Source organism: Hyperolius riggenbachi, chromosome 2 (genome assembly GCF_040937935.1).
Source record: "Hyperolius riggenbachi isolate aHypRig1 chromosome 2, aHypRig1.pri, whole genome shotgun sequence".
Classification (NCBI taxonomy): Eukaryota; Metazoa; Chordata; class Amphibia; order Anura; family Hyperoliidae; genus Hyperolius; species Hyperolius riggenbachi.
The window spans coordinates 521,280,961-521,304,674 of NC_090647.1; the positions used below are offsets into that span (position 1 = coordinate 521,280,961).

Sequence of the window (23,714 nt, forward strand, 5' to 3'; positions counted from 1 at the left end):
CACAAGGGTAGTGCTCATAAACCTTACAATTTAGCAGGAAGTCAGTACAGCGACCCTTTAACAAAGTTAACTGCAGGTCGATTGCATTTGATAGCTACATCCATCTCATCTATCTTCTGGGTGTCCGCCAGGTTCCTGAAGCTTAACCTGGACAAAACTGAGCTCCTGATTTTCCCGCCTCCCACAGCTGCACCCCTTCCATGCATGTATATTACCCAGTCAGTCTGCTGCCATGGTATCATCCTGGACTCCGCCCTCTCCTTTGCTCCCGACATACAAAACATTACCCGATCCTGCAACTTTCACCTCTAACGTCTCCAGGATCCGCTCTTTCCTGTCCCCTGACACCACCAAACACTTCGTCCATGACTTCATCTCCCACCTGGACTACTTCAATTTCCTTTATTCAGGCCTCCCCTTTAAAGAGAAACCATAACCAAGAATTGAACTTCATCCCTATCCATAGCAGATATCCCCTTTTACATGAGAAATCTATTCTTTTTCACGAATGGATCATCAGGGGGCTCTGTATGGCTGATATTGTGGTGAAAACCCTCCCATAGGAAACTGTGAGGACCATGGTCCTGGCAGTTTCCTGTCTGTGAACCTCGTTGCATTGTGGGAAATAGCAGTTTCCACCTGCCAAAGAAGCAAGCAGCATCTCCTTCCACTGACATCACCTGCCAGCAGTAAAAAGGTCACCATGTGGAGAGAAAAGATTTTACAATGAACACACACTGACTAAATCATTTATACATAATTATTGAAAAAAATCAAGCACTTTTATATTATGTTATTTTCACTGGAGTTCCTCTGAGTATATCTCTCGATATTTCCCATAGGCAACATACAGGACTGCATTGTTTGTCCCCTCCCACATCCTTCCTTCTAAAGTCTTTTTTTTTTGTCACGTCTGATTTTACAAGAAAAGCATAACCAACCACTTCAGATGCCAATTCACTCATCCGTTATCCCATTCAATTCCCTGCGGATTTGATTCATCTGCTGGGAATAGATACACCAAAATGTCAGATTGTTTGATTTTGATGGAAAAAAAGAAATCGAAAGTATCGATCAGACAGAACGGTAAATATAGATTGATCAGGGGGAGGGTGACAGAACTGGTAGATCAATGGCCCATAGCGTTACACTGCATCGAACAGTACAACGCAGCTGCAATTTTCAGAAAGGAATCAATCATTTTGTAATCTTGGGTAGAAATCTGTAAGTGTAGGGCCAGTTTAACCCTTTCAGGCAATTAAAACCAACATTCTTAGAACTTTATTGGAGCAGAGGGGGAAAACCAGACTGTGATTCAGCTTTAAAGAGGAACTCCAGTGAAAATAATGTAATAAAAAAGTGCTTCATTTTTACAATAATTATGTATAGATTTAGTCAGTGTTGGCTCATTGTAAAATCTTTCCTCTCCCTGATTTACATTCTGACATCTATCACATGGTGACATTTTTACTGCTGGCAGGTAATGTCACTGGAAGCTGTTGCTTGCAATTTTGGCAGTTTGAAACAGCTGTTATTTCCCACAATGCAACAAGGCTCCCACAGTGTGATGTCAGAACCATGGTACTGACATCACATTGTGGGAGGGGTTTCACCACAATATCAGCCATACAGAGCTCCCCAATAATGCGTTTGTGAAAAGTAATAGATTTCTCATGGGAAAGGGGGCATCAGCTACTGATCGGGATGAAGTTCAATCTTTGGTTACGGTTTCTCTTTAACACCCATGGGCCACACATCATTACCCCAATAACTGGCCTGGAATACAGTACAGCCATATCGAGCCATTCTTATTTATGAAGCTGATTATTTCGCTGACTGCCCCATTTGCCAGGGAGGTAGAGGTTTAAGGCAGCTTTAGTACTTCAAAGAAGAAATTCCAAGCAGCTCTTCAAGGATCTATTAATAGAAACCGGGATTTCAGATTCCTGCAGCTAATTTTCATGACTGGGTGCTCCGACAAATTAAACAGGTAGAAAAAAGCTGCCATGACTGAGTGCTCTGTGTCCACCAGGCCCCATAAGCCTCCATAACTCATCAAGAGAGGGAGCTGGGGAAACATAATGAGTCCGCCAATATGATTCCTATTAAATATGTAGCTAGCCTGCTTTTATTGAGCCTCTGGAAATCAGAGAGAGAGGTAATCTGCATGTAAGATGTGTAAAGGGCCCTGAGAATTATTTAGTGACGCTTATCCACTGAATAGTGAGCGGTCTATAGCTAGAGAAGCCATACTGTCATGACACAAGAAGGGTCAGGTGACCACATGGAATTATGGGGGTTATGAATGAATGGCCAGTGTGCAACAGTGTGAATATTATGTCAACTTGGGTCAGGAGAAAGTGAAACTGTAGTGAAAGAGGGTGGGGCTGTAGTAAAAGAGGGTGGGGCTGTAGTAAAAGAGGGCGTGGCTGTAGTAAAAGAGGGCGTGGCTGTAGTAAAAGAGGGCGTGGCTGTAGTAAAAGATGGAGTGGCTGCAGTAAAAGAGGGCAGGGCCGTAGTGAGAAACAGCATGGTACAGTTTGACAAGGTTCCTCTGGGAGGAAGAAGGCTCCCCAAAAATAATCATGGATGTAATAAACATAAAATGGCAAAACTCTAAGAAGGGGCATCACCAATATAAGAAAGAAATTTTAATTATCAGACACAAAAACGATAACTTGTTTCGATGAGCACAGTCCGCTTCCTTAGATCAAATAAAGCGGTGACTGGGTAGCCAAGGTGCAGAACTTGGTGCTCCTAAAAGATCTAAGCACTCCAAGCTCTGCACCTTGGCTACCCAGACGCTGCTTTAATAGATATGAGGAAGCGGGCTGTGCTCAGCAAAACGTGTTATTGTATCTGGGTCTGATTATAAAAATGTCTTTCTTATATTGGCGTTGCCCCTTCTTAGAGGTTAGCCATTTTAGGTTTATTACATCAAAGATTATTTTTGGGGCACCTTCTCCCTCCCAGTGATATTGTGTACAGCGCCCTAGCTATTAGAGGTTGCTATCAAACTGTTTGTCTTGTGTAACCAAACAATCGTTTTTTCCTGCAGTGCGACGCACACATTTAAAGACAAAGAACCCGAGCGGGAACGGGATTTCCTCACTGGTTTTTATACTGTGGTTGCTACTCTTGCAGCCCACCTTTGTAAATATCTAATCACTGTGTATTTATCCAGAACCTGATGTTAATATATTACACCATAAGGGGCTCCTGGTCTCTCTCTCTGTGCTTTTCCTGTATCTGTAGGAAGTCTCGGGACTCCTCTGGACTGCACACCTCCCCACAGTCTGGCAAGGTTGTCACTGACCTGTTCTATCTGAATTTGGGAATGTCCTGCGACTCAGTAAGCCAGCGCCTATTCAGTGAGGAGACCTTGGGCAAGACTCCCCAACACTGCTATTGCCTACTGAGCTCGCCCTAGTGGCTGCAGAATTGGCGCTTTGAGTCTGCCAGGAGAAATGTGTGATATAAAGGTTATGTGTCTTGTCTTGACTCTGAAGTGCCCCACTGACTCCACTGTTACTTCCAATCTTCAGACACCAGTAAGCAATGGCTGCTAAATGTATTACAGCAGTGGTGTCAGGAAGGCCTCAGCCACACTATAGGCATTTCATCAACATGTATTGTGTGCAATAAGCAAGGACATCAGATGTCCAGTGCACAGACAGCACTGACGTCCTCATTACAGTAACGCTGTGCAACACTGCCCTATTGTAACGCACTGCTTGCATGCATGTTTGTCCACACGCAGTGCTGACCCATTGTCAGTGAATGGGATCATGGAAAGCAGCGCAGATGTTGTATGTTGCATTGTAAATGCACGGCCACCTGTGTTGCCTAATGTAAACAAAGTGCTCTATGCTACATTAAGCAGCTTGAAAATGGACCACGTGAATTATGTCTTGGTGGGTTTTTACTGATTCACTTTAAAGCGGATCTGAACTCAGACCTCCTCTCTGCTCTAAAAGATAAGCAGCAGCATAATAACCTTTAAAGAAAAACATTTCTTTGTTACAGCTCATACAAATCCTAAAATAAATCTGCAGTGTGTCTACTTCTTCCTTTCATGGAAACAGACAAAGGGTTAACATCCTGTGTTTACTTATTAGCCCCATCTGCCAAGGACTGCTGAATTTCTATGCTGACAGCTGAGAGATCATATTACACTTGTCATTTCTTACAGATGCAGGGGAATTAGACAGGCTCTTCTCTCTAAAAACACACAGGGTGCATTTCACTATTTTCCTTGTGTCCTGTGCAGGAGTTCAGATACACTTTAAGTATGCATAAACTCACAATGATTAGCATCTCCACTACTCAGCCAATCCTTGACTGCCTGCAGGGCATTAGCAGACAGATTCTCCCAAACTGAGTGAGGAATACAGTAAAACAGGAACTTTACTGAAAAGAATGAATAAAATTGCTTATTTTTATATTATTTAGTGTTTGCTCACTGTAAAACTTTCCACTCCCTGATTTACATTCTGAAATGCATCACCGGTGGCGACATCTTTACTGATGGCAAGGTGAATAGCTGCGGAATGTCTGTTGTATGTTCCAAAGTCAGCAGAAACCAACACCTGGTCTCCCAAAATGCTCTGGGAAGAGAATTTCACATAGCTAAACAGCCTAGGCTAAGCATCACTGGGAGGGCGGGGCTGCATACAATATACAGCAATATATAGCTATAGGAAGTATTTCTGACGCTGAAACCAGGATAATTAACTTACAGTAGCAGTAAAACGTATGTGAACCCTTTGGATTCATATGGATTTCTGCACAAATTGGTCATAAAATGTGATCTGATCTTCATCCAAGTCACTCCAATCAGCTTTTGGAGATGTCAGTCTAATTCACAAACCTTTTACACCTGCACTGTGAGTGTTTATATGGTGTGTTCAATAAAAACATGGATTGTGCAGAAAGCCATATCATTCCAAAGGGCAAAGGGTTCACATACGTTATACTGCTACTGTAAAAGTAGGAATTTTGCACCTCCATTACTGAATTTAACTTTAAAGCAGGCCATACACTGGCTCGATTCGCGGCCGTTTCGACAGCAGATTCGATCCTGGGATCGAATCTGCTGCCAATCGTTCGCGGTAAACGCAGCCGCCGATCCGATTTCCTCCCGAAATCGGATCGGTCCGTCGATCGCGCCGTGCGGGAAATTACCCTCGATCGCCCGCGGGTAAAGTGCGCGTCGCTAGCGGCAGCCGATCCGATCAAGTATACATTACCTGAGGCTGGCTCCCGGGCGTCTTCTCCGCGCTGCACGGCTCTGTTCCGGCTCCATCCATCCCGGCGCTTCCTGTGTCACTGCAGTGACCAGGAAGTTCAAATAGAGGGCACTCTATTTGAACTTCCTGGTCACGGAGTAACACAGGAAGCGCCGGGATGGAGCCGGAACAGAGCCGTGCAATGCGGAGAAGATGCCCGGGAGCCAGCATCAGGTAATGTATACGGGGGGGGGGGGGGGGACAGGCGGCAGGAGCAGCTCCACAGATTGTGATCGGTTTCAGGCTGAAATCGATTCACAATCTGTTTGCAGTAAAGGCAGCCATACGATCCCTCTCTGATCAGATTCGATCAGATAGGGATCTGTCAGCTGGTCGATCTAATGGCACATCGACCAGTGTATGGCCACCTTAAGGTCAGATTCTGCTCCCTGCAGCTCCTTTTTACACATTGGCCTCAATTCACTAAAGGTGGCCACACACTTACTAGATTAGCAGCAGATAGATCATCAGATAGATTTCTGATCTATCTGATGTGTTTAGGAACATTTTTTACTAGGAACAGATTTCCAATCTATTGAAAATTGATCTGATGGCATTTTTTTGCCATCAGATTTCCATTAGGGCCAATGCAAAATGATAAGCAATCTCAACAGATCGACCTAAATTTTCCAGCCTGCCAGATCGATTGATATCGATCTAAAACGGCCGCAAATCGATCAATTGGTCAATCGATTTGCAATCGTAACCAATTTTGATCGATCGACTAGTCTACAGATGGTTTTTAGTCTACTGATGGTTTGGTGTAATGCTTTATGCTGAGTACACAGATTTTCTGGAAGATTTACTGTCAAATCCATTATTTCCAACATGTCCGATTTGCTTTCTGATCGATTTACAAGCATTTTCCGATCAATTTCCTATTAAAGTTAACGTAAATCAATCAGAAAATGCTCGGAGATCGATCGGAAAGCAAATCGGACATATTGGAAATAATCGATCTGACAGTAAATCGGCCATAAAATCTCAGTGTGTACCCAGCATTAGAGCTGGTCTAACATTTAGTAATAACACAATTTCACAAAGGCAAACAAGGAGTAACCACACCCACTTTTTCTGACAGAGATTAGACCAGCTGATTTCTGTCGGTAAAGTAATTCTGTGAGGTATTTTAGATGTGAGGATGGAACCTTTTGAATTAATTATGCAGGAGTTTAATTGTATGCGAAGGAGAGCTCATCAGAGGAGAAGGATGTCAGTCATAGCTACTCATTTGTGAATTGCATCTTTTGATCATTTCTCCCGCTTTACCCACCTAATTAGCAAATGGTTTAGACCAGGTCTAAAAACAGGCCTAAAACATTTGGTAATAGTGAATTCCCCTTTAATGCAACTGACCAAACCATCAGAAGACTAAAAACCATTAGTAGACTAGTCTAAACTGCTTAGTGAATTGGGGCCATTGTTGGTAAACAGAATCCTATTGGAAGAGGAATAGCGACTTTTCAAGCTGAACTGGTGCAATCTCAAATTCACCAGCAGGCGGCACTGTAGATAAAGTGCACCTAAGCTAGCAAGAAAGAAAAAAAATCTTTCTTGGTACAAATACTGTAGTGTCCCAATGTTCTAGTTCTGGCTTCTATTCACCAGCATAGGAAACAGAAGATGAATAGTGGAATAAAAACTGTTTTGCATTATCAGATATTTCAGACAGATTGTTATTACTCGGACGGATAGTTCTGACTTGCTTCCCAGAGGAACCCAACTGTCAGTTTGCATTTTTAATGCTAAGATTTGCTGCTATTCCATCTGTAAGAATGAGGCGAAGTGATGGCGCCATACCGCATGTCAGCGTGACAACAGCTTCTCATTCTGAATAGTGCCACGCCCTATTCACATCTAGGGGGCTGCAGATCACCGGCCATCAGCAAAAGGGCTGTGCAGTTGTCAGGGCCGGTTCTAGCACCAAAGGGGCTCCAGGGCAAAATAAACCAGGGCCACTCTGACAGACACCTCCCTTCCCCTGACCATAAAGCAGCATTCAGGACGCTTTGTTACAGCCATATTTCCCCACAGGGCCCCTGAGCCTGCTGCACTCCCTCCCAATTCACCCACAACTTAAAGAGAACCGAGGCAGAATTTGAGTCTTAATAGGACCCAGAGGCATGTCATGCGAGTCCTATTGCCGCTGCCAGTCCCCCCTGGCCTATGCTGTTCCCCCTGAAAATATCGCCAGGCTAGCGACAATCTGCTTGTCTTTAGCCATCTGTTTACCTGAGGCTTGTCAATCAGCCTGCTCCTCATTGCTGCCTCCATTACAGGCTCCCCCCTTCGCTCCCCGCCTCTGCTAGCTTTCTCCAATCAGAATCCAAGCTCGACCCAGTACTCCTAGCCTAATTGACAAGCCTCAGGTAAACAGACGGCTAGCAACCAGCAGATTGCCGCTAGCCTGGCGATAATTTTCAGGGAGGACAGCAGAGAGCAGGGAAGGGAGGGGGGGGGGGCGGAGGACTAGCGGCGGCAATAGAGACACACAAAGGCATGTCACTGTGCACATGACACGCCTCTGGGTCCTATTATGATTTCAAAATTCTGCCTCGGGTTCTCTTTAACTGTGCTCCTCAGAGGCCCCCTGCAATGTCGGAGTAGCAACTCGCCTGTTCTGGCAGGCATGATCCTCTGTGGTGCAGACCGGGACAGGTGTGATGCTACTCATTCAAAGATGTGGCAGAGGAGCACAATTAAGTTATTGTGACACCTTGGGGGAAGGGGGGGAGGGCTCCCTATAGGCTCTGAGGCCCTGGGCCAATTGCCCCCTTTGTCTCCATGTTAGCGCCGGCCCTGGCAGATGTATGCCTGAGGGATCGTTCTCACTGCAGCATTTGTTATTTGCATAAATCCCAATCCTGCTGCATACAGCATTTTGGGGGTGACTGCAATGTGATTCTCGTTTTAATGAACAGGAATCACAATTGCAAATTGCATCAAAATTGAGAAATTTAGAGCCACAAAATAACTACTGCAATTTGCGTTCCTAGTGTGAACCAACCCATTCCTCACACGTTGCTAGGTATTGTGTTGTAAAATTAAAGGAAACCTGAGCTGTTCGAAAAAAGTTAGATACTTGCCTAAGAGGAGGGAAGCCTGTGGATAATCCAGAGGCTTCCCATCTCCTCCTCCACCACACTCCCGCTGAGCGGGACCCTTTTCTAATTCCTGCTTTGGGCTACTGTGCCCGAAGTAGGGGAGTTTGATGGTGGCAAAGGTCAGGAAAGGGCGGGTCTTGCAGATTTTGCGGACGTGGAAGTTGCAGGACTTTGTGAGGTTTTGGATGTGGTGAGTGAAGGAGAGTGCGGAGTCCAGGGTGACACCCGGACAGCGGGCTTGAGAGGTAGGGCGAATGGTAGTGTGGCTAACTTCCTGAGCGTTACGCTGCTCAGGAGGTTTTGCTAGCCTGAGTTCCCAGTCTAAATCTAAATGCTTTCGTGGCTTTATTGTAAGTCAGCTAGCACTAGGCTAGCTTGTGTAGGTCGCCGGCACCCCTAGACCACCCCCTGATCCCTCCGATCCAGCCATTATATACATTACCCAGCCTCTATCCGGCGATCGCGCAGCCTCCCCGCACAGCTCAGCTCTTCTCTATGGGGAGGACCGCACATGATGTCACCGACAACATGCGCAGACGCGATCCTCCCCATAGAGAGACCGGTGCTGTGTCCCGGGAGGCTGCGCGATCGCTGGATAGAGGCTGGGTAATGTATATAACGGCTGGATCGGGGGGATCACGGGTGATCTATGGGTGCCGGCGACCTAAACAAGCTAGCTTAGTGCTAGCTAACTTACAATAAAGCCACTAAAGCTATTACATTTAATCTGGAGCACACCCGAGGCCAGCAAAACAGTGACATTCACATCTGGGAGGTTCAGGGATGGCCGGGGTGGGAAAATCAGAAATTCCGTTTTATACAGGTTTAGTTTCAGGAACCTAGCGGACATCCAGGAGGAGATGGCCGATGGGCAGGAGGAGATGGCCGATGGGCAGGAGGAGATGGCCGATGGGCAGGAGGAGATGGCCGATGGGCAGGAGGAGATGGCCGATGGGCAGGAGGAGACCTTGTCCATGGTGATGGTGGATAGATCCTGCTGAGGTAGTTTGATTGGTCCATTCTCAAGCTGCATACATTTACATACACACACCCCTCCTTAAATGCAGTGATACAGTCCAGGAGTACATAAAGTGAGTACCTACCTCCTGGCAGTACTGCAGGATGCCCTCCTTGGTCCCGATGCAAGACTTGGTTCCGGTGGCATCAGTCTCCCACTTCCCAGTCTGGACATTCATGTGCATGTTCAGCTTGCTGCAGAACATAGCGATTTGTGGTTCTGCTAGCAGGCCAGCGTTCCCATCTGCAGGGACCTAGGAGAGAAAGCAAAACAATGACATCATCAGAAAGTGCCGACTGATGGATTTCTAAGACTGTGGTTTAGCCAAGTCTATTTTTATACAATAAAAGCGCACACATGAGAAGAGAGGAGAATGAGGAGCTGCTGGCTGGGTGGCTCAGAAGACGACTGGCTTGGCTGGAGGCCTTGCTGCGCCGCACTGACCCCGATAGTTCCAGCCATGTCTGAAGATCAGCATTTCACAGAACAAAATCTGGCCGTTTATGTCAGATCACAAATAACTGCAGCCTTTGTGCCTTTTTCAGTAGAGACACAGACTTTACAAAGTATGAAAACAGCGTGGTTTACACTTCCGAGGAGTAATCTTATAAAACTCAATTCAAATATGATGATTAAGGAGGATCTAAACTTTCACATCAGAGACATAAAACACATGAAACCCCACTCCGTATTTAGAGATAACAGGCTGATTAATGCTCTGTTATCTGCTAGTAATAACACTGTAAACTGAGCTGACAGGCCTGTCTGATCTGTGACAGGCTATATGTGAACACTGGAGAGTTAAAGAGATACTGAAGCGGAAAAATATATATGATATAATGATTTGTATGTGCAGTACAGCTAAATTAGGAGCAGAGACACAAGTCCAATATAGGCAGCACGGTGGCGTAGTGGTTAGCTCTCTCGCCTTGCAGCGCTGGGTCCCGGGTTCGAATCCCAGCCAGGGCACTATCTGCAAAGAGTTGTGTATGTTCTCTCCGTGTATGCGTGGGTTTCCTCCGGGCACTCCGGTTTCCTCCCACATTCCAAAAACATACGGATAAGTTAATTGGCTCCCCCTAAAAAAATTGGCCCTAGACTACAGTACTTACATAATATAGACATATGGCAATGGTAGGGATTAGATTGTGAGCTCCTTTGAGGAACAGTTAGTGACAAGATATATATACACACACTGTACAGCGCTGCGTAATATGTCGGCGCTATATAAATACGAAATAATAATAATATTGTTTCCAGTACAGGAAGAGTTAAGAAACTCATTATCTATGCAAAAGAGCCATTGAGCTCCACGACTTTCAAAGTCGCAGAGAGCTCTGTCTTCCGAAGCTTGTTATCTCAACTGTCAGTCACTGTATTTTCTTTTTCTCTGCACAGAAGGGTTCAATCGTTCACTGGCCTGCTCTGTAAAATAATTTAGAATGCCGAGTAGTGTGTAAACTATAAATTTAAAATAAAATAGAGAATGATGCAATGTTATAAAAAACACTATATAACTGAATATAAAAATATGAGAATATTTTCTTTGCTACTAATGTTCAAGTAATTATCCGCACTACACAACCAATTCATTATATCATTTTTTTTTTTTTTGCTTCAGTGTCTCTTTAACCCTATGTGTGCTTCCATGAAACCAGGAAGTAACTGTTACAGCTCACATTTCTCCACAGAGATGCTGCGGTTTGAAGAAATGATTTTCTGTAAAGGATATAATGAAGCTCCTTATCCTTTAGAGCAGAGAGGAAGTCCTGGGTTTAGGTCCGCTCTAAATACTGAATGGCAATGGAATCGGATTAGGTCTACTTGTAGAGATCATCATTTAGTATTTTCCACAGCGTTTTACAGAGTAGATTGTTTTGTCACCTAAGGGCCCATTCACACTAGCAAAACGCTAGCGCTTTTGCTAGCGTTTTTCTCAGACGATTTTTTCACATCTGCGTTTAGCATTTCTATAGCACTAAATGGGATCGCCGGAAAATCACCTGAAAATGGTGCAGGCTACAAGTTTGCGTTTGGCGATTTGCCTTAATCGCTAGAGATTACTGCAAATCGCCCAAGTGAGAACAGGTCCATAGTGTATTATTGCACTAGCACTTTAAAAAGTGCAAAAACACTCTAGTGAAGGCATGGGCAAACTTGGCCCTCCAGCTGTTAAGGAACTACAAGTCCCACAATGCATTTGCAAGAGTCTGACAGCCACAGTCATGACTCAAAGGCAAATGCATTGTGGGACTTGTAGTTCTGTAACAGCCGGAGGGCAGAGTTTGCCCATGCCTGCACTAGTGTGAATGGGCCCTAACTGTCCTTCAGAAGAGCTCACAATCTAATCTTTACCATAGTCCAATTTAGGGGGAAACCAATTAACTGATCTGTATGTGTGAGAAACCTGGAGTGACCAGAGGAAACCCACACAGACACGGGGAGAACATACAAACTTCATGCAGATAGTGCCTAGGCTGGGATTTGAACCAGGAACCCAGCGCTGCCAGGCAAGAGTGGCAGCCACTACATCACCATAAGTGTGCTTTCACACAAGGTGCTGTTACCGTAACGGAAAACCGACACTCAGTGCATCCTCTTTTATACACTTGTCAGTCTGGATCCGATGGATATGTTGTGGCAAGCGGAGCACTCATGTGGTCTGCGATCTTTCGTGGATACGCATCCCATATAGCCTATAGTGGAAATCCTTCTGCTCTCACCAACAAATCTAGCCTGGATCAGGGTTCTAATCTTTCTTAAGATTTAACCCTCCTTATCCCTTAATCTCATGAATTAGCTCTTTTTATTCCATACAATCTGAGCATATTTTGGATGTAAAGTTAAGCAGCTTGGAACTGGACACTACATTTGATTAACCACTTAAGGACCAGGGCTTTAACCCCCCTAGTGACCAGGCCATTTTTTTTTACAAAATAGGCCACTACCTTGCTGCAGGGCCGCACAACTCAGCACATAAGTGACACACACACACACACACACACACACTTTTCTGCCCACCAACAGAGCTCTCTGTTGGTGGGCTTTGATCACTCCAGGAGTGTTTGTTTTTTTTAATAAATATTTGTTTTATTTATTAATAAACCTTACTATTTTTTTTTTGTATTTTGTGTCCCTCCCTTTCTCCGCCAGCCAATCAGTGCGATCTGCTGTCAGACTTCAGAATATGACAGCGGATTGCTTTGGTGTCTCCCATAGCGACAGCCGTGTCACACAGCTGTCACCAGTACAGCGCTGCCGTAGATGGCAGCGCTGTACAGTGTAAACAGTCTCCTAGCGGCGATCGCCACTGGGAGACTGATTACGGAGCTCCGTCATCCAATTCACACTGCAAAACGTATTCACAAAACACAATATTGTGTGCAATATTGTGCATGCATCACCGACGCATGCCGTGGGCATCATGTGGCGTTACAGCATGGACAACAGCAACCGTAACAGTACAATCAGACTGGAAATCATGAGCCTGGAGTACCTGGAGTCGGTGGCTTCATAAACGAAGAAGTCGGAGTCAGATGATTTTTGTACCCACTGCATAGCCCTGCAAGTCAGTTGAGGAGTAATAGTCGGTGGTTGCATAAACCGAGGAGTTAGGAGTTGGATGATTTTTGTACTCCCTTCATAGCCCTGCAAGTCAGTTGAGGAGTAATAGTCGGTGGTTGCATAAACCGAGGAGTCAGGAGTTGGATGATTTTTGTACCCACTTCATAGCTCTGCCAGGGCTATAGAGTCAGAGTTGAGGAGTCAGAGTTGGTGGTTTCATAAATGGAGAAGTCAGAGTCAGATGATTTGTGTACCTACTCCACAGCCCTGCAATGGCCGTGGAGTCGGAGCAATTCTGGGTACCTGGAATCGGATGTTTCATAAACTAAGGAGTTGGATGATTTTTTTACAAACTCCACAGCCCTGCTTGCGAGAGAAAATGTTCCTGGCTGTATTACATTGTAGCGTACAGAAAAATACAGCTGTACTGTGACGTGTAACATGAAAGTCAATGGAATTTTGGGCTAGCATGCAGGGCAGGATTTCTGGGAAGGCCACCAAGGCCTGGGCCTTGGGCGGTGCCTGGACATGGAAGAGGGATTGCTGCATATGGAAGAAGAGGCTGCAAATGGAATACTAAAGTTGCAAATAAGGAGCAACACATGGAAATATGCAGCTGCTGCCCAAGGGGACCTGTATAGTACTGAAGGTACTGCTGTACATGAATGTCAGTAGTGTAAGAGGGGGCTGCAAAAGGAATAGGAGGGGGGTGCTGTACATGGGAGGAAAGCTGCAAGAAAGTTGGCCTGGGGCGAAAAAAGTAGAACTCCGGCCTTGTTAGCATGCAAATCACACACAAGGAGTAATTCTAATTGGACTACAGGTAACTTTAAAGGTTGATATTAACGATAAAATCCCATGGACGATCATTTCTAAACATCATTATGATCGATCTGAAGCAATCAATGGTGCCCACTAACGGCACAAAACCCACAAACCAATCCGATCAGATTGATGGGATGGTTCCAAAAATTGATTGATTCCATCAATCTAATCAAATTGGTTGGCAGGCGTTTTCGCCATTACCATAACGATGATCGGAAACGTTTGCTCAGCAGGGGGATTGTACTGTTAATAGCCACCTCAACAATTTAGGACGGGCATAATCTGAGTACACATATTGGAAGTTGTCTTTATTTTTGTTCAGTTTTGTGTTTGTGTTTTTTGGAACTTGAAGTTTGCCAAGCAACAGATTTTATGTCTACAGACCGAAAACCCTAAAGCGGTGCCCCCAACCCAATTCTACAGAGGATGATGTATCCTTTGCATTAGTCTCTCACCTAAAACATCCTGGGCAGACGGGAAAATAAATAAGTGCAATTCGTTCTCTTTTTTTTTTCAAAAACAGAGAAGAAAGGTTAGAAGTGCCATTTTCACCTCCACGGAGGCCGAGGAATCATAATACAGTCTGTTCAGTCTTTCTAGTCTCACAATATTATGGTAATGCCAACTCACGCCGCATAATATATTCCATTTTTTACAGCTGCCCCGCTGAGCCATTTCAAAGAGTACAATGTGAACGCCGTATGTAATCCCCGTTAAGAGTATTATAATTTCATATTCAAAACATTGTTCAATGAACATGCATTTTAATGATGGAAAAACGAAAAGGGACAAGCTGACGTTTCATCATTAAGACTTTCGGACGTCTGAAAAAAACAAACACTCTTGATAAAAAGGCTTTTCTTTATATTGCGTGAAATTGCTTTTCTCAAGAAACGGAGCATGTTCTACAGAGGAAATAGGGGCCGGTGAGGCTTTATATTAAAAAAGGCAAGGGCCCATTGACACGAAGGATTAAATGAGGCGTTAAGTGAGTTTTCCTGATGCTCCCCAATGAATGGAAATGAATGGTTCGATGCCTGTTGATGTGGTCGGCTGGTATCGCTGTGCTAAATGGCAGCTGAAGACGCCTCTGATGTCATAGGCAGTGCCAAGAACACAAGGGTGTGGACCATCTTGCACTACGACCTCCTCCAAGAAAGAACTCCAGGTCAGGCCACTGTGAAGGCAAGATGGTCCACCCCCAGAATCAGGACTCAGGAAGGAAGTGGTCATGACACCTTTACTGTAGGACTAAATCACAAAGATAAGTGAGTGCGTGTTTGAACAACTTGTAGCAGTGTACAGCAAGAGAGAAAGTGGCATCCGTCAAGGTAAGAACGATTCATTCATACATTGGTTGCTGAGCCATCTAGTAGCCAAGGAGACGGCACACCAAAGGTTCAGCATACAACTGTATTGGAGCAGACAAAAGTGCAAGATACACCGAACATGGTTCGGGCATTGCCCTCCGCAGTTTCCACCTGAGGAAGGGCAACGCCCGAAACATGTTCTGTGTATCATGCACTTTTGTCTGCTCCAATACAGTTGTAAGCTGAACCTTTGGTGTGCCGTCTCAGTTCTTGAATTAGATACGGGACCATCCAGAGTCTTCCTGTTACTGTCGCGAGTATCTAATTTTATTGTCTCTCCCCACTTTAGGTATGCTTTAACCAAGCAAGCAGGCTTACAGGAAACCATAGCCCAACTGCTGGTCCACAGACCAGTACACATCACTGTCTAATGGTATTTGTGGCACAAGGGATTGAATAGACATGTTTTTACCACTAGCTCCATTGATATTAATTTAAAAAAAATGGATTTTTATTTTTTTGGTACTATAGCTCTGCTTTAAAGTGAACCAGAGATGAAGTACCCTCAGGTATTTTACCATATAGATCAGTGGGAAAATTAGAGAAAACACCTACCATGCTTTTTGTTTCATTCTGCACTGCACAGCTTGTTTCTTATCAGACCTGTTAAATTCCCCGACTGAGCATTCAGTCTGGCTTTGCTATAATGACTCCGCTATAATGATTCCTGAGCAGAGCCAGCAGGGGGCAGGCTTGGACTTGAGACATGAGAGAACACAGACTGAGCTATAAATATTCCTGAACAAAGCCAGACTAAATGTTCAGTCAGGGATTTTATCAGGGCTGATTAGAAGCAAGCTGTGCAGTGCAGAATGAAACAGAAAGCACGGTAGGCGTTTTCTCTAATGTTCCCACTGATATATATGGTAAAATACATGAGGGTGCTTCATCTCTGGTTCCCTTTAAATAGGTTTTAAAGCTATGAACTTAAAGAGGAACTTTAACCCAGGATTGAACTTCATCCCAATCAGTAGGCGATACCCCCTTTCCCGCGAGAAATCTTTTCCTCCTCGAATAGATCATCAGGGATGTCTGTATGGCTGATATTGTATTAAACCCCTCCCACAATATGATGTCAGGGTTTGTTCCCGTCAGTGAACTTCATTGCACTGTGGGAAATGACGTCTGTTTCCGAATGCCAAGCAAGCAGTAACTCCTATGTGTGGGCGCACACACACGCGCACACACACGCGCACACACGCACACAGACACACATGTACACAGACACACACAGACAAATATATGAAAAAAAAATTACTGCCAGCAGTAAAAATGATTTAATTACACAGCGAATATCAATCATTTCTTGATCTAGATTTATCCCCTTCCCCTCTACCAATACTTTCTTTCAGTTCCTCTTTAAAGGGACCCTGAGTGGTAAATAAAAACGAAATTTGGACTTACCTGGAGCTCCCCTCCAGCCCCTTCCCCCCCCCCCCCCCCCCCGCAGCCCATTATGTCCTCCAGAATCCCTTTTCTTCCCTCTCCTGGTCCCGCTGGCAGCACTGGTAATCGGCAACTTCGGGTGAAGTCGCATGTGCACGCCCAGTCATCACACCGGTCGCCATAAGCCTCCTGCGCATGCGTGGTTCAGTCTTTAGAGAACTGCATATGCGCAGAAGGCTTACGCCGCATGTGGGGGCGTACATACGTGACTACACCCGAAGTTGCCGATTACCAGAGCGGGGGTAGGAGAGGGAAGAAGAGGATGCTGGAGGACCTCGCGTGCTACAGGAGGCTGGAGGAAGCCCCAGGTAAGTTCAAATTAGTTTTATTAACCACTCAGGGTCCCTTTAAGAAAGACAAAAAAAAATTCTGTGAAATTTTTGCTTTAGTATTTTGCTCACAGGAGGAATGGCCATTAGGAAGGTCTCTCTGGGCCATGGAGAGGGATGGGTAGAGAGCTCTGGTGACGGCTGGTCCTCCCTGTGTGTCGGTACACAGCATCCCAAGCACGATGCCAGAGAGCAATCCATGCAGAGCATTACCACACGGAACCGTCTGGGCTTATGCCTTATTTATCAGCACTGTTTATTCATTAATATGTACTTTGTTGGGAATCACACTTTATTTTACAGCCATCTGCTCCTATTTTTTCTTCACGTCGCCGGCTTGCTGGAATGACGATCAATCTTCTTTATGTTGACGTTTAATCTACATAAATTCTGCAAGTTTATGATTTAGTCCACTTGTCATCTGTTGTTTTGACGTACTTGTAAAAATTAATTCAGAAGAGCTTCTCCAGCGGGCTTCTGTGCCGCTTAACCCGTTCTTTGATGGATCCACCTCAAAGTGTTCCTCTGAGGGTCGCCGGGCGGACGTGCTAATCGCCAAGGACAGGGCGCTGTATATTTGCCAGCGCGGCATCATTAATCATGCCTGAGGCGTTTGACGCTTGGTCTCATTAAACATCCACACACAAAAAAAAAGGCTCAGCATACCTGAAGTGTTACTGATAAATAAATGAAAAGCTTGTGCTGAAAATACAGTGCTGGAGTCTCTAAGTGCAGCACTACGGCTCTCCAGCACTAAGTGGTACGGAGAGCTCGATGCTGGCGGGAAGCCCCTGCATGTTACTCTAGTGTAGAGCCAGGAGAAACAAGAGGTGTATCTTATGGGAACTTTGAAGTGTAACAGACATGCATATAGTCTGCTGCCTTTGCCCTCTACAGTCGTCATGATCCAGCTTTGTCTAAAAAGGAATAGGGATGGTAAGTGAAATCCATCCAAATAATTCCAACATGTTGCCAAGTTAAAGGACACCTGAGGCAAAAATAAACTCATGAGATAAAGGATTATATCCATCTTCCTTCTCCTAAAAATGACTTTTTAAGCTATTTCACAGTTTTCTTTTATATTTAAATGTACCTTTTAAGTTTCAACTGTTTTATTGTTTTTGCTCAATGACACATTCATTGAAGTATGCCAGAGCTAAAATCTATGAACTATTGAGCCTTTTTATCTCTTTCCTGCTCTCAGAAGCCATTTTCTGCTAGGAAAGTGTTTTGTAGTTGGAATTTCTTATCAGTGAGTGTCACACTTTAGTCACTTCCTGTCTGAATCAGTACTGAGTCAGCCACTTACATACCTGATATTTAACTCTTTCAGGCAGAGAAAGAAGAAAAAAAAACACGGCATAGTTATTTGTGCGCTAGGCACTGTACATACCCATGTCTATCTCATCATGTCACGTGGCCTCGGGTATCCTTTAAAGGACAACTGAACTGAGAGGGATATGGAGGCTGACATGTTGCCTGGCAGCCCTGTTGATCGATTTGGCTGTAGCAGTGGTGCAAATAATACCTAGTTGATGCAGGATTATGCAAATTATGCATGCAAATATATGCAGCTTGAAAAATAGACCAATCAAGTCCTACAAAGGTTTAATTTGATTGGTCCATTTTCAAGTCAAATATATTTGCCTACAGAATTTGAATAATCTTGCATTAATCCAGAATTACCTGCATCTCATTGACTATATTTAAACCAGAGTCTCTACGAAATCATCAATAAGCTCAGAAATGTGACACCATTACTGCAAGCACTGCAGCTACCTACAAGCAAGGGACGTATTTACATCTCAGGAACCTATAGGCACAGAAGTTCTGGCGCTCTAAACTCATCCCTCTGTGGAACCCCATTTGCCCGGGGGAAGTTACATCTCCAGGATGGTAAGCAAACCCATGACAACTTCCTATCAGCACACTGGCACCTCTAGGCCACTCACGCTTGTATCCACGTCTGTGCTGTCTCCATCTTAAGGTCTACCTGTTCCTCTCCAGACAAAGTATGGAATTCTCTCCAAGACTGACAACTTAGCACACAAGTGAATCACCCAACCCCCTGATGCCATGTTTATTTTATTTTTTTTTTATTTTTTTTAATAAAATTCTCTATTTTTGTATATATTTTTATCCCCCCCCCACCCACCCACCGCCAGCCAATCACGGCGATCCTCTCTCAGGCATCAGCCTATGAGAGGTGATCGCTCTCTGTGCCACTCCAGGGGACAGCCAAGTGACACGGCTGTCCCTAGTACATCGCTGCAGTAGATCGCAGCGCTGTACAATGTAAATAGATGGGGGTTTCACCGTCTAACAGTTTGCTAGCGGCAATCGCTGCTGGTAGACTGATGAAGGAGCGTAGCTCCGTCACTCAAGTGGGGATACGCGCACATCGGCACAAGAAATCCCCTGTAAGCCCCGCCACAGGACTTGACGCCTTTCGGCATTAGGCATCCTAGGGCTGCCACCTTCCTGACGCCTATCGGCGTTAAGCGGTTGGGAAGGGGTTAAAGTGAGAGTGATATGGAGGCTGCCATATTGGTTTCCTTTTAAACAATTCCAGTTGCCTGGCAGCCCTGCTAATCTATTGGCTGCAGTAGTGTCTGAAGTGCACCAGAAACAAGCATGCAGCCAATCTTGTCAGATCTGACAATGTCAGGGACACCTGATCTGCTGCATGCTTGTTCAGTGTCTATGGCTCAGGGTCTGTGACTGAAAGTATTAGAGGCAGAGGACCAGTTGGACAGCCAGGCAACTGGTATTGTTTAAAAGGAAATAAATATGGCAGCCTTCATATCCTTCTCACCTCGTGTTCACTTTCATTTCCTGTTCTCATATGAAACGCACAAAACTTCTTGGTGGAACCACAGACAGGAAGCAGATAGCAAAGAAATAAACATAAAAAATTCTTACCACTTCACCCACCATCAAAATCTATTTTAGCCTGGGCCTGGCTTTAAAGGAACAAGCTCTTTTTTCTTTGTGCATAAATACTCCCGTGAGGTGAACCCAGCAAGGACAGGAAATAAAACAAAAACAAACTAATCTATAAAGCTGTGCTGTTACAGAACTCCAGAGAAGTTGTTGAGTTGTTCTTTCACCCTGAGGGTGTTTTCATTAGTTGGTATCTCCGCAGAGCGTTACCTTGCCGCGATAAAACTTCCTTCACAACAGTCTCCTCACACGACCGGCGGACAGATTTAAGCCATTTGCAGCTCCTATAAATTGCTGCTGCTCTCCGGATAACGTACAACGCTGGCGAAGGCAGCGAAAGGTCTGCCATAAATACACAGCGCTGCAGGAAGACACCTATATATCACCAGTGCGCTAAATCTTACAGTTCCACCTTCATGCTGTACATAATAAATATAGGAGCACTCTGTACATCATATCTGTATCAGCTGCCTTATTTCTGGGACAAGAAAGCTCCTGAAGGCAGCCTTAGAGGATAAATGAACTGTAATACAAAATATGCCAAATCAACCCCGAAACGCTCCCTGGACAATAACGCATTACTGATTCAATAGCGCACAAGATACCTGTAGGGTGCCATACCATTGTGACTTAACGCTTTAGCAGCCAATTTATTTATTTAGAGGCTTGCAAGTGCCCCAGGCCAATTTATATTAGCATATTTATTTCTTATTTGTTACATTCCCTTGCTTCTAATTAGTACTGCTGTAATGAGTATTTATGCTCACTTGTCACTAGGGGGCAGTGTGAGACAATAACAAAGAACTTCTGCTTTCAGTTTCTCCATTTTCTGCTACTAGAGGGAGATCAAAGTATTCCAAGAATTTGCAGCTCAATGAGTTCTGCCGACTGAGGTCATAAGCAGAGCTCTTATCTCAAACGAGATAACTCTATTGAAGCTTCTAATGGGGGGTAATCAAATTGGGATGTAACTCCAATTTCATCTATGGTCTAAACATTAAACCGATCAAAACTACAGTAATTGGAAAAAAGATATAAATGGTTCTGAAGCTACTCAAAGTGTTAATAGTAATTTCTCTACGTCATTCATAATTGATAACAGTGCCATTGCCCATTGGGTTCAGATAAAAAGTACAGATTGGCAAGTTGATGGTGAAATAATCGATATATTAAAACATTTTAATTTCGATCTAATTTATTTGATGACTCGGGCGATTCTTCATTGAAAATTGTACTGTTAGTGGGCACTTTCATGCCGTGTACACACCATGCAATTTCCCATTAGATCGACGTGTCATATCGATCATTTCTGACAGGTCTGATCAGGTTTCTGAACGATTTTGTACAAAAGTGATTGGAAAATCAACTGGGCAAATGATTGGAAATCTGATTAGATTCGACCCGACAGGAAATGGTGCGGTGTGCATCAGGCAAAAGGACGCATAGGCCCATCCAATTTTGATTGGCCAATCACTGACCAATTTTACCACCTTCATGTACAGTAGTAGGATGGCCAACAGATATGGAATACTATGAACAGATGGTGTAGGTAAGCTCTCATACTACTACATGGGAGTGGTAAAATGTGTGTACTAGGGTTTAGAACCCTATAAACTCATTACATGACCTAAAGGTAGCCACTGGGGTCAAAGTGCAGAAGCCTATTATTAAAAAGAAAATGCATAAATTAGATCTACAGAGGAGGAGAGGGCATGAAAATGACCCTTAGGGCCCGCTTTCAATATCACGAATTCGCATGCGTTTGCCGCATGCGAATTCGCATAGCCAATACAAGTGGATGAGACTGTTTCCACTTATCAGGATTCCCTTTGTGTTTTTCTGTGCAGAAAAAAATCTGCACGGCAGAGCCATCAGAATTCGCATACAGCATACCGATATGCGATTCGCATACAATGTATTTAATAGGGAATTTTGCATGCGGCATTGGTATGCAAATTTTCATGCGATTTCGCATGCAATCAATGGAAAAGCACACAGGCACTGCCATGGTTACATTTGCATACATCGCCATCCATGCGAAATCGTATGCAAACGTGCATGAAAATTCACATACAACCGCATGCGAAATTCGCATCCGTATGCAAATATTTACCGCGGCGATTCCCACCGCACAAATGGAAATGGGCCCTTAAAATTTATAGTATTGTAATAGAAGTGTAAGGGATATGAAGGCTGACAAATGTATCTCCTTTTAAACAATACACATTGCCTGGCTGTCCTGCTAATCCTTTGCCATAAATGCTAGGTACTGTATGCACCTAGCATTGGTGGCAGAGGATTTGTGTAAAATTGTACACAATTTTCCAATTTATTGTCAGATCGATTATTTCCAACAGGTCCGACCTGATTTCCGATCGATTTTCTGATCAATTTCCTATGGAAAAATCGATTGGAAAGTCGATCCGAAATTAGATCAGTCCAGTTGGAAATAATCGATCTGACAGTAAATCTGTCAGAAAATTGTATCGTGTGTACCTAGCATAATACTTTTAGCCATAGACCCTGAACAAGCATGCAGATGTCTCTGACTGAAATCTGACCGTATTAGCCGCAAGTTTCAGGTGTGTGATTCAGACACCACTGCAGGCAACTGGTATTACCTGAAAGGAAATAATGATGGCAGCCTCCATACATCCCTGACTTCAGGTGCCATTTAAAAGACACCCGAGGTGAAAATAAACTAATGAAATAAAGAATTCTATCCTCCTCCTAAAAATGACTTAAGATATTCCACTGTTTTATTTTATATTTAAATCTACTTTTTAAGTTTTTACTGTTTTATTGTCTTTGCTCAATGACAAATTAATTGAAGTATGCCAGAGCTAAAATCTATGAACCATTGACCCTTTCTATGGCTTTCCTGCTCTCAGAAGCAGTTTTTGCTAGGAAAGTGTTTTATAGTTGTAGTTACTTATAAGTGAGGGTCACACTGTAGTCTGACCCAGTCCTGACTCAGACAGGAACTGCCACTACATACCTGATATTTAACTCTTTCAGGTAGAGAAAGAAAAAAGGATCACCATAATTATTTGTGTGCTAGGCACTGTGCATACACATCTCATCATGTCACATGTCACCTCAGGTATCCTTTAAGATGACTACATATGCCTCTTCTGACTGGTACTCTCTACCCTCCCTGGCAATCTGGATAGTTCTAGATTTGAGCTAATATATATCCAGCCATGTACAGGTGCATATAGCCACATGGCAAACTGGCCTTCATATTCAGCCTAATAATAAGTTCTTACAGCGGTTCCCAAAGACGGAGTAGATCCCGCAGGACACAACACCAGAATAAGTTCCCGTAACGTGTGATGAAAGGCACCAGCACAGATGACATTTCCTTCTGTCGCGGATCGTTGGCCAGAGAGGATATCGGCTTCCTGCGGCTATTTGAAATTCTGATCAGTCCCGAGACGGAGATCCAGTCTATCCGTGAAAGTAGTTCAATGTATCATTCACATCTCCGAGATTAATCGCTTCCCTTCAGGAAAGTACGTGCGAGTGTTGCAGGAGGACTCCCGCTGCATTCTAATCGCACAGAACTGCAAGGCGAGGCGGTTTACGGATCACCGCTTTCCCCCTCTCTATAAATAATCCAGATATGCTGGAGAAAAGGGGCCATATCTCACCTGTAGGTTCTGCTGAAAAGCATGAAACTGGCCTATATGGGGAGATTATGAAGAACGCCGGCACCGACCTCATTCTAAGAGGAAAGAAAATGCTATTCGCCTGTCATGGCTGCCTTTACGCCAAGGAGGTGAACTCCAGTTCTGAAGGGCCGAGATCCTCATATTTTGGCACAG

At 44.3% G+C, this 23,714-nt stretch overlaps 1 protein-coding gene across 4 annotated transcripts in view; it reads right to left on the reverse strand.

Moving 5' to 3' along the window:
* The window catches only part of APP (amyloid beta precursor protein), a 323,251-nt gene that overhangs the window by 208,538 nt on the left and 90,999 nt on the right, over positions 1–23,714 (reverse strand). For all 4 annotated transcript variants that reach the window (XM_068270592.1, XM_068270590.1, XM_068270589.1 and 1 more), the window contains exon 2: positions 9,496–9,663. In XM_068270592.1, the coding sequence (XP_068126693.1) occupies positions 9,496–9,663 (168 nt within the window). The remainder of the gene's footprint in view (positions 1–9,495; positions 9,664–23,714) is intronic.